The 14,908-nt window shown below is 36.7% G+C and overlaps 1 protein-coding gene and 1 long non-coding RNA gene across 2 annotated transcripts in view; both read right to left on the bottom strand.

Moving 5' to 3' along the window:
• Nuak (Nuak family kinase 1) overlaps positions 1 to 11,712 on the bottom strand; it is a 68,948-nt gene extending 57,236 nt beyond the window's left edge. Inside the window, exons 1-6 of the mRNA XM_071587960.1 lie at positions 11,546 to 11,712; positions 9,295 to 9,373; positions 8,842 to 8,962; positions 4,018 to 4,169; positions 1,623 to 1,819; positions 855 to 976 (exon numbers count right to left, since the gene is read on the bottom strand). Of these exons, the coding sequence (XP_071444061.1) occupies positions 855 to 976; positions 1,623 to 1,819; positions 4,018 to 4,169; positions 8,842 to 8,962; positions 9,295 to 9,373; positions 11,546 to 11,712 (838 nt within the window). The remainder of the gene's footprint in view (positions 1 to 854; positions 977 to 1,622; positions 1,820 to 4,017; positions 4,170 to 8,841; positions 8,963 to 9,294; positions 9,374 to 11,545) is intronic.
• Positions 11,713 to 11,744: 32 nt separating this feature from the next.
• The window catches only part of LOC139690889 (uncharacterized), a 216,718-nt gene continuing 213,554 nt past the window's right edge, over positions 11,745 to 14,908 (bottom strand). The window contains exon 3 of the long non-coding RNA XR_011701521.1: positions 11,745 to 11,795. This is a non-coding gene — a long non-coding RNA (uncharacterized lncRNA). The remainder of the gene's footprint in view (positions 11,796 to 14,908) is intronic.

The raw sequence follows: 14,908 nt of genomic DNA, 5'->3' as shown, positions 1-14,908 counted from the left end.
GGAGATGGTAAATAAAATAAAGCCAATGGTAAATAAAACCAATATCAATAAATTCACCGATTTGCCTTTAATTTTGAATAAAGTTATGATTAATTTACAATGTTGAACCATGCCAAGGACTTGCAAGAAACCCTTCCATTAATACAGCATGTGCAACAAATTTTAAAGACATTATCGGTAACTGCATGCATAAAAAAATGTTTTCCCAAATTACAGAATATTTTGATGCTCCAATAAAAAACAGGAAATATAAACGATATTGGTGGTAGCCCTGATAAATGCATTGCAAAATTTTAAATGATTTTTTATTCCCTGATATATTCCCCTGAATGGGAATTTTTTTTCAAATACCCTCCCAAAAATGGTCTGTAAAACAAAAACTGGAAATCCCAATCTCCCATCTGTTATGTACCTCTTCATTGAAAGTAACATGAAAATGATAAAGAACAGCATGTAACATCTTGAAATCTCTGTCCGTTGGGCATATCTGCTCTCCTTGTGCTCACAAATATTGCAAAATGGTTATTACAAAGTATGGTTACAGAGACGCAAATCGGAGGGTTGAGGCTAGTCAAAAAAATCAATTAACATTGAAATCTATTTCTCAGGTTCTTAAACACCGTAATATTGATGATTATTAGCATGAATTGTTGGAAAAAGATGCATATCACATTTTCAATGATTTAAAATAAATTACACTATGCCACTGCTCTGAAGATTCTTTATGCATGTTAGGCAAACATTGATAAATGCACTGAGTCAACCTCAAGTAGATAATACTTTACTATTCATGACTATTCCAAGATGAATTAAGGTAAGGACAAAGATAACCCCAGAAACAATGGAATACTTACGGGATGCTTTTTTAGGTTCAAAATAGTCTCCTTGAGAAATCTGTTTCACAAGACGCTTGAAGTTTGATCCATCGAAGGGCATTGCTCCATAGACCAAGGTGTAGAGTAAAACACCCAAGGACCTATCGAAGATAAATTATTTCACAGATTCTTCAAAGATCAATACAACAATTTCAGCAACCATGCATTTGTCACATGGAATGTACATGACAGAGATATGCATCATCAATTTAAATGAAGACACAAATATCAAAAGCTATGATTTGAACAATATTGATGTTATTGCTAACTAAGGTCATAAACATATTCAATATGCTTACAGAGAGGAGTGACTGAGCAAAATAAATAGTACAGGCAAAAAATCCTGATCACAGGCATTATATCTCTATGTCAGACACAAAAAACCATAAGAAGTCTAAGTCTAATTACAATTTTTAAGAAAGACAAACTAAAGCTTTTTAAAATGCTTTTGAAACCTTATTTTCACAAAATGAACCACACGCCTGAATAAAATTACCTTGTAATAATGATAACATAGAAGATGCTGGATTCCTAAAACCATTATATAATTAATTATTCATGATTGTGAATTACATATTATCTACGCACTATACAAGTTCTATAATGCAAGTCTGATTTATAAAAGTTTGCTTCACATTATCACCAATAATCTAATAAATTCGTGACTTGAATCAAGTAATAAACATAATAGGAAGCCCAATAACTACTGGATGACGATGGCAAAAATCATATAGAAAAAGGACTCACCAACAATCAACTTCTGGGCCATGATAAGGTGTTCCACGAACAATTTCAGGGGATGCATACAAAGGGCTTCCACAGAATGTATTCAGGAGACGTGTTTCATCAAACACATTTGAGAGGCCAAAGTCAGCAATTTTAGCATTGCCATTTTCATCCAAGAGAATATTTTCCAGCTTCAAATCCCTGTGACATATCTTGTGCTGCACAAAAATTGAAAGTAGCTCTTTAAATTCAAAAATTGTAAGTAGGGCAAGTAATAACATCCACATTGGGAAATATATTTCAAAAGTCATCTTAATTGCATTGTTAACTTGAATAAAGATTTCATTAGCACTTAAAAAACAGCAATTCATCCAAACATGATACATTATTACAATTATGCAACCTTCATGTCACTTCTGACAGTTGAATTACTTACAGTTAGAGAATAGCTGATGGCCACTTAAACCACAAAACTGATTCATAACCTAAATTTTATGCTATGTAATATCTGTTGCGACAGTTCTAGTTCTTGAAATATCATCTTAAACAACGGAAAAATCAAATAACCATGAACCAGTAACCAAATACACAATTTTTATTATAATGTACAACAATGCAACAATTTCAGAGTGTACATACCGTTAACCAAAATTAGTAAAATTAATACAGTATATCTTACTTCCCTTCCCTTCATGCAAAGGTGTGATTGCATTCTTCCAATCCTTTGGTGCATATAGTTTTTTCAAACATAAGTTAAACAATTTTCAAGGATGAATGTTAAGTAACCAGCACCCACACTATTACATTTCACTAAATATACCAATTGTGCCTGCAGCTTTTGCATTCTCTAAATATCAATGCTGTCACAAACTAAATTTTACTTACCATATTTTCCAGGGTACAGGATGCAGCATCTTACAAGATGGACCCCCTTTATTTTCATAAATTTTTAAGAAAAATGGTTCACATTTTTCTTGAATTTTCACACTGATTTATTATACTGATTTTCTGGTTATTTATAAATATTAAATGAAACTAGTGAACACTGTAGCTACATGCCTTTTCATTTTATAATCTCAAAATTTAGTTCTTCATCTTTTAAGCTAAATGAAGAATCAATTGAAGCCTATTCTTCAGAAACTGAATCTTTGTGCAACAAATTGTCCTCTGTGCCATCTAGTGTCTTAATAATTACACACTTTCTAAAAGATATTATGATTGTCTCACATTTCACAGCATTCCATGAAGTTGTGACCCATTCACAAATTTGCAAACTGCTAGGCCTCTTCCTCCTTGCTGAAGATGTCACTTCTTGTAGACTGCATTACACTGTTCTGTTTTCCTTTCATTAATACTTTAAATGGTGTATTAATGCAAACATCTAAACGTTGAAGCTTACTCATTAGACCGAGATGAATAACAGCTATTTGAGTTTTTAGTAGGTTGATTTTATTTTTCCCAGCTTCTGGTCTGTGACTCTGAAACTAGTCCCATAGCAGCAAAGAAGGTTTCAGCGTGTCTGAAACACGCATTGTCCATCCACACCTTCATCCCTCATTTATCCATCCAACCATTAGGATTAACATGCACAAACACGCCTGTATGAAGTCTTTTCCTTGGGCAAAGTTTTCCTTATGAGAATAAAAAGAGGTGGCATTTTGTTGCATCAGCACAGCCAGTACCAAAGTGAAGAGTGCCAATTTTCACAGATGAATAGTGTCTCTTCCAGACTAGGCTTCATAAGGTGCTATCTCATGTCCACAAGTTTTAACGGTTACACTTTTTGCTCCTTTAGAATCTATATTTCATTTCAGGTGCAACAAATGCCAGTGGGACCTCATCTATGTCCTCTATTTGTGGAAGTTCCAAATTTTCTCTATTTCTTGCATTAATATATATAATATTAATATTAATTGTGCACACACTGAATAAGCTTCCTCCATTATCCTTCACTCAGAATCACCATATGCCCCAACCAATTTTTCAGAGATTTCCCTTTTAAAATTAAATCAACCATTGTTGATTCCTTATAATAACATTAAATACTTCTCTTACTGTTTCCAAGAATTATAATTCAATTAATCCTTTCAGTACTTTGAACAATTTCACACATTCCCTTGATAGGCTGCTTTCAATGCCCTTCCACCATCACAATCTACGAAACTGTGATCATCTCTTTCTCCCTTACCATCTGACTCCCCACAAAATAAGCCTTCAGTCTTCTGAAAATACATTCTAATGATGAACTGGCAGCACTAATTAATTGGACATCATCTTTCTTATTACTTGATTTTCTTACCCAATAACTGCTGAGGAGAGACAATATACTATTATTGTTCCCTTGCATAGGGAGGGTTAAGTCCAGGAGAGGTAGCCAACGGAAAAGGGTAATTAATTGGAACAGTTCCATGCATACCTTATGGCAATAATAAACTGCCGTAGAAATCTGTCGAAAGATTCTGCGTGCTTCTGTTTCCGCTAAAACTTTTCGTTCACTGAGGTAGTCATACAGTTCACCACCAGCAGCATATTCCATGACTAGAACCATTTTCTCTCGATTTTCAAAAACTAAAATCAAACAAAACTTATTATCCACTGGATAATACATTTATATCATATGTAAACAAAAAAATTATGAATTGAAACAGGTAGATTGACAAATTGATATATAAGCTGCCTGTACTAATAGGAATCCAAATCCATATCTAGTTGAGTTCTGAAGATTTAAGATATCTTAATATGGCCCAATATTAAACTCTGAATTAATAATAGCCAAAAGAGAAATGCAGTAGAAAAAAGTACCCTGCTCAAATTTAACAGGACATATTTACAATGAACACAGAAAATATTTGAACGCTGTCTTTTACTAGTATTTACATTAAAACTAGTTGGCTTCTGGATGACACTATATAAAAATTTATTTGTATTAACATATCTTTAAGAGGTGTTGCCTGAGAAACAATTCTTACTAAAGAATGCAGAAATCAATAATTATTGGTCCCATAAAATGCAACCCTCATTCCTTGGGAAAATTTCATGTGATTTAAAGCATAATTTCTAGTCTAATAAGAAACTACCAAATAAATTATGTTAAGTTTTCAATTAAGTAAATAATTTCAGAGAGTAGCTCTCCATTAAACAACAATAAGCATCTGAATTAATTCAGTCCTTTCTAAAACACACTAACTGCATACCATATTAAACGTTCCACCTACTTCTTTGAACCACCCACATGTCAGTGAATAGATTTTTCATATGAACTTTGGGCAGCAGTTCCCAGAGTGTGACCAATCAGCAGCCCCCAAAACTTTCTAACTTGACTTCCATTCACTGATATCAACATTCTAACATTCCTAAGCCTTAGCTCAATGAACTCAATATGGAGTTTGGCCATCTCCAGCCCTAAGTCTTCCTTTTTTGATATATTTTCAATATATTAAGCCATTTTTTAAAACTCTACGACAGGATTCCCATCAAGAAAGCCCCTGTGCACATCATTGACAGAATAGCAAACAATGCCAAGGGATTACAGCATTAGTTGGAATCTATACTTCAACTAGGTTTACAACATAGACATGGGATTCTACAAATAAGCCTATGACTCCTTTAAAAAGGTGACCACTCATTCAGTGCTTCCAATTTCAAGATTATTTTTGGTTTGCAAGGGTAATAATTGCCATTTTTGGGGAGTTTTGGGAGTAATCAGTCAAGTCATTCTAAATTTTATTTTAATGGCCAGCATGATGATTCATAATTTATTGGTAATATTCAAGAGCAGGTAAGCCATTTAAATCACAAATATCATAATTATTCTAATGAATGACTGGGAAATAAAAACATTATATCTCTTGGTATAGATTTACTTCACCAGTGTAAGAGAAACATTAGGTGATTGATGAGAATAACTGTGATTTTCTCAATGTTCAAATTAATGAATAATATTTTTCAGTGATTTTGACCATTTTCTACTTTTTTATTTTAGCTATGCATACTTACTGACCTACATTCACTGAAATTCAGGTGAGAATGACAAAAATTCATTCCAGGGGATAACTGCCACAAGGTGATGCGAGGGTACGAGCTGCAGATAATTGGTGTGAGAGAGTTCATAAATTTGGCAGCTAGGGAATATTTTGAAACTAAGATAACTATTAAAACTAAAAGACTTCTCCCAGGGAAAAACATATCAATGAATCTTTCTCCCTCACAACAAACTCATTGCACCAGGCATCCACTTCACTCTTAAAGATGCCAGCGGCAACATGAGAAATGGAGGGCCAAAAAGCAATTATATGTACAGCAAAACTTCAAAGTTCTCTCTGTACCAACATGATGCAAAAACCTTAAGATCCAGATTCACACATGGAAGTGTCAAATTTTCTGTAACCATTTAGTGACGGAAATGCTTTTACTGCCAAGATGAATGAAATTTACTTAGAGGATCATTATGATAAAAAGGAACAATTTCTAATGCTGATTAATGAGGAGCACCATGTCCCTGAAAAAAATAACTATCCAAAGATTGACTGACCAGCGGTTCCCTGGTTTGATGTGTTCAGTCCACCTCTAAAATCTTAAAAGAGTGTCTGGAGTCATTCCCCCAAGGTGTAAATTTGTCCACCAGAACTCGCTGCAGTAATATTCATGGTACTTAAATAGGATACTTTGTTATGAGACTGATATCCTTCATTTTTCAAATACTTTTGAATTAAAATTTTATTTTTGGAAAATCAACCCCTGCTGTCCTCTTACAAATGGGCAAAGGTTATGGCGAGGTAAATTTGAGAGGAAAAAGTCTAAAAGAAATAAATAATTCAAATTAAATAAAAATAAAATAAAATGATATAGGGGAGGGATAGAACAGAAAACGATTAGACCAAAATATGACAACAAAAAACCCTCTGGCTAAGTAAGATGTACTAGATAGTATTAACCCTCACCCTTATCAAGCACCCACCCAGACAGGGCTTGCGAGAGATTTAACTCTGTGCCAGTGGCCCACAAATCACTCACTTGCTTGGGTATGTGTAAACACCTTAACCCTTGCAAAACGCACTCACTCAGGTCTACTGTGGAATCTCTTCCGATGTTAGTCCTGTACTTGCACTGAGGGAAAGGTCAGGGATGTGCCCAGAAGCTGACATGGTGTTTCGACTGCCAAGCAGTCCTCTTTAGAAAAGGAATGATTCCGTCTCGTGAGTGGTATCTTTTATACACAGTAATGTAACAGTCGAAAGTAGAAAGAGAGGAGTTGTTGTGATAAGTCGGGTGGAATGGGAGGTGTTGGGAATGGTCATGTTGGGGATTTTTGTTATTTTGGGGGAAGGGAGGGAAGGGAATGGGGCAGGGGCAAGAAGCCATTATGCGGGTTATGGTATAATAATTACAATGTAAGTCTAGTCATTAATGGTGATTTTTTTGAGTGGAGTGATTCTGCTGTTTTATTAAGGAGAATGAAGGATGATGAGATGGCGCCCAGGTCATGGTTCATGAGTTTATTTTATTTATTTATTTTAAAACATCATTCATCCACAGCAGTAGTGCCAATTTACCGTGAAAAAATATAACAAACATGAAAGAGGACAAAATACAATAACAGCATAACAATAAACAATGAGAACCGAACATGGACCGGGGGAAAAATTTAATTAGTTGAAAGGTGGGATAAAGCTTGGGTGGTGAAATTGTTGCATGATAAGTTAAAAGGATGGAGAGTGTGAGGGAGTGAATTAATAAGGGAGGAGAGGCGAAATAAAGGTGAGCGCTTGGTGAGAGATATTCTAGGAATAGGCAAAGATGGAGTAGGGAGTGGGTGCGGGTGGATCGGGTTGGTATCCTGAAGTTGAAGAGAGAGTGCAGTTCAGGGCAATCAATAGTCGAGTTTAGGGTGCTGTGGAGGAGTTTTACATCAGCCTTAAGTCTGCGGTTTTGGGGGAATAGAAATGGATAAAGAAGACAGAACAGCATTTGAGGACGTATTGCGGAAAACACATTGCGATTTTTGCAGCAGTGGATGTGGATGCTTTCGAAGTAGTCTAATAAGTGGTTTGGTACTGCGCTAATAAGTTTAAAATTTTTCAAATCAATTTTATGTGAGTGTTGATGCATATGTTCCGCAACTGCCGATCTTTCAGTACGACCTAGTTTGTAGCAAGCCATGTGTTCTTTAAATCATGCGTGAATATTTCTATGTGTTGGTCCAATGTACAATTGGTCACATTCGAAACAACTTATCTTGTATATGCCTAATTTTCAGAGTGGATCAAAGGGATCTCTCGGGTTTCCTAAAAGCGTTTTGAGTTTGTTAATGGTGACGAATATAGGTTTCCTACCATTTTTCTACCACATTTTTTTCCTCTCTAATTTCCCTAACCATTAGCTTTGCCCATTTGTAAGAGTATGGCTGGGGTTGATTCTTCAAATAATATTCATACGGCCGCAGTTACCAGGCGCTCCATACATTTTTGAATGGCTATCAACTTTCAGACCTCTCTGTATAATTTTGCATCAAGTGAGAACTTATTTCCCAACAACAGTGGCTTGCCAATTTGCAAAAGGAACCAATTCACATCAAATAGGACCACAGAAATTTCACCATTACAGAATTGATGATAAGTTATTTAAAAACTTCTTTTAAGTGAATGGGCACTAGGGCTTGATACCCTGGGATATCAAATGAACCAAAAGAAGAGAATGTTATAGTTTTGTAGATCACAGAGAAATTCACGCTTCCACTCAAAGAAAATCAAATTAAAAGATGATATGGCCAATGATAAACACAGCCTAATATATAAACGAGCTTAATAACATGTAGTAGCTATATTAATGTCACGGATGCTTTAATTTGTGGACTCATCTCGGAGTGTCACCATCGTACTACGATGATAGCAGACATGAGAGAAATATAAAGCAAAAAAAGCAGATTATAGGCTGTATTAAATGCCTCCAATTGCCAAAAATTATCCTCCATTGCCACCATTCAACAGGATGTTGATGGCAAATTTATGATTTTCAAATTCACAGTGAATTCATTGTTTCATGTCTGAACATGACCAACATGTTTATAAACTTGTAACATGAACACTTTTTTCTCGATTAAAGCTCATTTAAAGTTTTTTCATGATTGTCAGCTCAAGCTTGATATAATCATCTTTACTTGCAAAGATAAACCTATAATACATTAATGAAATCAAATCACTTAATTAACTGCCCAAAATGTATAAAATTACACAAAACTTACCTTCATAGATATGAATTATGTTAGGATGCTGGACGGATGACATAATTTGAATTTCTCTCCGGATCCTAATGAGATCAGCTTCTGTTTCAATTTTTGCCTTCTTAATTGTCTTGATAGCAACCTAAAAAAATAAATCAGAACCCATATTTCTTATGAAGGCATATTCAAAGTAGGGTTCAACCTTATCCTGGTACACACATGAAGTGACTTTATGCATACTCTTCCAAAATTTAAAAATAAAGCTTGTCGTTACAATCAGTGCTTCCGATTTATGGCAGGGCAAAATGGTTTTGGAAAAGATTATTATCTTGAAAGGATTAGATAATGAGAGTGAATTAAAATATAGAATAGGTGCAATTTAAATCGAAATTAGTTTTCCACCAATTCATTAAACAAAATGTCCTCTTTTTTTTTCTTGACTTCCGGGGAAGTGTGAATGAATCTAAAACATACCTCCTGTCCTGTCTCCTTGTTGATGCCCAGCTGAACTTTGCCATAGGTGCCTTGACCCAGCTTTTTAACAATATCAAACCTTGAATGAGAGAAAAAAGTCACAAACCTTCTGATACTTCATCAAAAGATAAAAAAGAGAAAAAGAGATGCTTCCATTACGCTCTTGTACAGCGATTTGCAAGATAAATAATGGAATTCATCAACTCTGTTAGGTTGGTGGGTGAGATGCTTGCAACTTCACTCCGAGGCCATATATTTAAATTTTTCAATAAGCCAAGGCATAACATGGCCATATAATGAATTTCCCTTTAATTAGTTTAACTTGTGATACAGACTGAGAAGTAGTAAATATTAGGGGAGATGACCGACAGCTGAGGCCATTGGCACCATTAGGAATGGATGGGAATGGAGGAAGGGAGGAATGAAACCTGGCACCATATAGTAGCCTACTCTTAACAAAAGGCACCAAGGGGTCCACAGTTCAAAGTCCTATTCGATGGATGATGTACTCACTCAAAGTGCTCTCCACAAAGCACCTCAAGTAGCAATCGGGATACCACTGAAAAAGATTTGTCGTCTCCAGGATTCGATCCCAGACACTTTGGGTGGAAAGCCAGTACATTAACCACCACACCAACCCAATGCCCAATAAAGACTGACCCTTGGAGTATTGCAAAGATCAATTACATAATGGTTTGCGATAAAAATTTTTGAAAATAGTCATAACCCTCCAAAATAATTTTCACACAAATGAATACAGATGTTTTAGCCCCTTGTCAAAGATATGTAGAATTGGAAACACTAATTAATATAAATTATGTTTTTTATATTTGATTAATGTGTGTAATTTTATCTTATACTTGAATGGATCTTCATTAAAAAGGATTTAATATCTGTGAACCAATAAATGAATAAGAGCTTCTTATTATGCCCAAACAGTCAAAATTATCTATAAAAACTATTTCCAGGTGGCTGTCTTGAAATTTTTGCCTTCCTATGACTCAAAAATGACATTAGCTTAAGCAAAATTTATTTTCATGTTATAAAATGACCACCGTCATCAAAATATGTAATGATGGCTGAATGTGCCCTTAGAAATACTCAGCAAATAAATCAGGCATTCCAAATATATTTCATCCTTAGCAATAGGACATTCTAAGAAAAAAATGAAAATTTATAATCACTTCTCAAAATGGTCAAAAGAAATGCTGGCAATAGAATACTTTTAAAGACAAAAATGGTATTTTTTCAAATAATAGTTTTCATGTTAATAATTTTTCATCACTTAGGCCCAATTTACTATGAAAAAACAGCTGCTTCCAATACAATGAAAAAGATTCCTAGCTGGATACCTAAATCTGTAATAAATATGAATGCATAAATAAAGGAAAATTTCTAAATACGTAGAATGGATGATCAATTTCAACAGAAAACTGGGAAGAGTTATATGGACAACATGGAACACACCGGCACTTTTAAAATTGAGCCAATTCACTGTGCCAAATGAGTAGGTCTCTTTCAATGGACAGAAGCAGGGGTAATTAATCTCATCCAAATCCCTTCCCACTTAACTGGATGTTGTTTGATGTATGACCGCAAGGCATCGCTCGTGCAATTTTTTATTGTATAATTTTTAACTATCACTACTACACAGTCGCTGGAAATCAGTTTCAGTCAAAATCCAATAGAATCACATTCATTACCATTTGCACAAATATTGATACAGGTACGCACGCACATGGGTTTTCAGGGCAGTTTACTACAAATCTGAAGTAAAAAAGCCACCGCAAAACAAGATGATAGTTATGATTCAGTTTACTTCAGTAATTTTCCCCAACATTAGTGCATTATGACTTTCCGGGTTATGGTGAAGAATCAAGAGGCCCAAATCAGGTTTAAAATTATAAAGTCAAAACGACAGCTTTAACAAGACCAAACACAAGAATTTGAACTATGTCATCTGCACCATCATTAAGTATCAGTGGGTTTTCATAGTGTCATTGTGGCAATGCTTAGACCCTGGGTTCATCAATACATGACAATGAAAGGTGGATAACTACTCAGAATAAAAACTGATAAACACTGATGTCAACAAAGAAACATATAAGGCTGGTGTCATAACACCCTCCTGGTCACAGGTTCGTACACACAGTAGGTTGTGGTGTAATTAGGAATTTCCATTTCGGTAATTATTATCATCACCCCCCTGTGTTGGGCAAGGGCCATGGCTCGGCCCAATGCTCCCACCCACCTCTGCTTGAGCTTCTTGCGGTGGTTGTGCAGCCGGACGCCCCCCGTGCCCTGCATCCCACCCATGATGTTGTGTATGTTGGGCGGCGGCGGTGGCAGCGGCTGCTGCTGCTGGTTGGGCGCCGCGGCCGGGGTGCCGCCCGCGGCCCCCTCCGCCTCCCCGCCCATCGCCCCCGCCACCTCCCCCGCGTCCACCTTCTCCCCCACCACCATCCTCCCCTGCTATGGGCCACGGAGATCAACGACGACGCCTGCCGATGGAGAGAGGAGAGAGAAAGAAACGATTGAGTCGTACATCCAAATGAGGAAGGGAAAGCGCCAAAGAGTACTCTGTTGCCTCTGTTGTTCAGGAATGTCGGGACCCACGGCTTGCAAATGTTTTGGGCGCGAATCTTGGAGGGGAAACTATATGGATACCCATCAATTCACGGCACTCCAGATACATTTCCAACATCTTAGACAATATACTCAAATATTCCTGCTTATACCCTCACTAAACTATGATTTGTATTCATTCTCTCGGACTCGACACATACGCAGATCAGGATTTTTTAATAAATAAAGTTTTTAAATGAATTCCAAAGAAACTGCGTGAGATGCCGCAACAGTAACTTTAACGGAGTCATCAGCTAATATGAATTTCAATGCAATAATTTCAGGGTGTAAAAATCATTCGCCTCGACCGAATTGAGGGATCCGGGTTCGAATCCCGGTCAAGGCGAATGATTTTTACACTCTGAAATTATTGCATTGAAAAGTTTTTAAATAAGTTTATTTTTACTTTTTGAACAGAAATTGAGCGCTAGAAATAATGACGATTTGCTGGTAACAAAAAGTGCGGAGGCACAATGCACAGATTTAATTCGGGCTCTCCCTACAATACAGCCAGTTAATGCTGGCGCACCCTGCATAAGCCCAACGATCGCACTATAGAGTAATAATGAAAGTCAGCAACAGCCGATTTACAAATAATCTAATATGTATTACAAGTGCCCATTTTCCTAAATAGATGTTGCGACAAATATTCTAAAAGCTACGCCCAAATCTTACGCGTACATCAAGGCCAAGTGAGACTTAAGGAAATGTGCGCCAAACACATGCAAGAAGAATTAATTTTAAGTTTTGAAAGCAAAGGTGAGCACACAGGTAAAATGTTCTGTCATTCACACCCAGAGCTTGCTGAGGAGATTGTGGCTTCACCTGAGCTTGTTATATTTTTCACTGTAAAATGGAGCTACTCATACACGAAAAAAACCAAAGCAATACTCTTCGCCCACCCAAGATCACCTAAAATATCTTGCGAATGTATCAGGATTGGACTACAACCTATTGAATGGAGTAAAAGCATCAAATATTTAGGGGTGGACATAGATGAAAGACTAAACTTCAAAATACATTTTAAACAGATACGAGATAAGGCGGCTGCTATAAGGTCGCAATTGGCACCGATTCTCAGACAAAACGCCACCCCTCAAGACATAAAAACACTAATATACTAGACAGTAATAAGACCAGTATTTACCTACGCAGCACCTGCGTGGATGGGACTAGTCAGTAGATCCCTGATGGATAATTTAAATAGTACAGAAAGGAAGACGCTGAGGCTGGCTTTTGGTCTCCCCCCCAGGGAAGAAAACGAGATGGTATACCAAAAAACAAACATAGAAAAACTTTCAGACTTCTTACAGACAAAATGTAAAATATACTTTGATAAATTAAAAGAAAACACTAATGGAGCTATGACATACACCAAACAAAATAAAATAGGCCCCTATGAAAAATATAAGAGACCAAATAATGTTACACTCCTAAACAATACGAAAAAATAATTAAATAAATAAAAAGAGGGCAATACAACGACGATGGTGGTGCTCCAGGAAGATATAGGAACTAAATATTTTGACACAGAGCATAAGCCCAACTAGGCGACCTCTGAAAAATAAAGCCGCTTGAAAAAACGGCAAGGCATGTGAATGTTTTAAAATAAATAAATAAATAAATAAATTTTCACGACTGGGAGAAACGACTGACTTTCCGAGAGACTACTGAATGGAAATTCTGACTTATTCCATCACTAATCAGCTCCCGTTTACCTAAGATTGCATCCAAATAGCGAAGTCCTTTGCCACAGTTTATATTTCTGAACTATACAGCACTGCCGCCTGTATCAATGCTGATACTAACTCTTGCTGACCTTGCCGAATGATCTTGCTATAACCTGAGGAGTTCAATAATCGGATGTAGCTTTTTCACTGGGTGTAACTTCCACTCCGCCTTCTCAAGCGGGTGCTCTGCTATGTACACCTTTTTATTGCGATTACCTACTATGATTGTTGACGCAGGGAAATGACCAAGGTCGCATAAGTACCAACCAACCAATTAACTCACCCAACTCACCTAAATCCTCCCTTCGGAAGGAATATCCAGTTGGAAGTCGAAAGGCTTTCGTCGACTCAGCTAATAAAATTCAAATGCCAAATATACATCGAAATAATCACCCGCTCTTCTCAAATTGCAAACCTTAAAAATTGGGAACCATATGCATTAGACTATCGATGGTCACCACAGAGTTACAAGTGATGGTTAAAAGTCTCAAATATCATATTTTCAAAGAATAAGCGTTATTTGAGTAGCGGAGACGGACAGAAACCGAAGAGGCTTTAGGCTTTCTCCAAGCAATTTTCCTCCCATTACGTCGAATGCGTTCCTTGAGAAGACCTTTCTCCACGAAGAAGGACACCACCGACGGAAAAAACAGAGCTAACTTTTCTATAACTGCGAGGCCTTGAAAATCGTAGCACCATATAAAAGACAATCAGAGGCCAATGGATATGTAATTCTACGCAATAATTGTGAAAATTAAATACATTCATCAAGTGAGTAATGGATGATGATGATTAAGACTATTGATCGAAAATCAACTGCCCCTCATTCAGAGAATTCCCTGCGATTGTAGGTGGAATTTTAGGTTTTCAAATATCCGTTAGCTAAGAAGATAAATGCGTATTTTTAAAATCGATATCCCTGCAGCAAAACTGAACGCGGTGCTACACATCGGAGGAAAATGTTCGTTTGGCAGGAGTCCACCCACCGCGGAGCGCAATTCGTCCCGCTTGCCGTCTTAAGGGGGAGCAGAGTACTCACTCGCTCGTGGAGCATTACGAAAGCACAAACGGGAGGAGGAGGGGTGGCGCAAACGAAAGAAGGCATTCACGAAAACAGTTAAGCGTAGACCTTATTAAGAAGATAACTTGAAGGTGGGGCCGATTTGCTCAATGCGTTCCTTGACTCACGTTCGACCACGATTTTCGTTATCAATCACAAATGAGAATTTAGTTTCAGGGGGGACCACAGGATATTTTCA

Source organism: Hetaerina americana, unplaced genomic scaffold (genome assembly GCF_022747635.1).
Source record: "Hetaerina americana unplaced genomic scaffold, ioHetAmer1.1.p SCAF_3, whole genome shotgun sequence".
Classification (NCBI taxonomy): domain Eukaryota; kingdom Metazoa; phylum Arthropoda; class Insecta; order Odonata; family Calopterygidae; genus Hetaerina; species Hetaerina americana.
The sequence above is the reverse complement of the archived record's forward strand: the minus strand, read 5'-3'. Positions and strand labels throughout refer to the sequence as shown.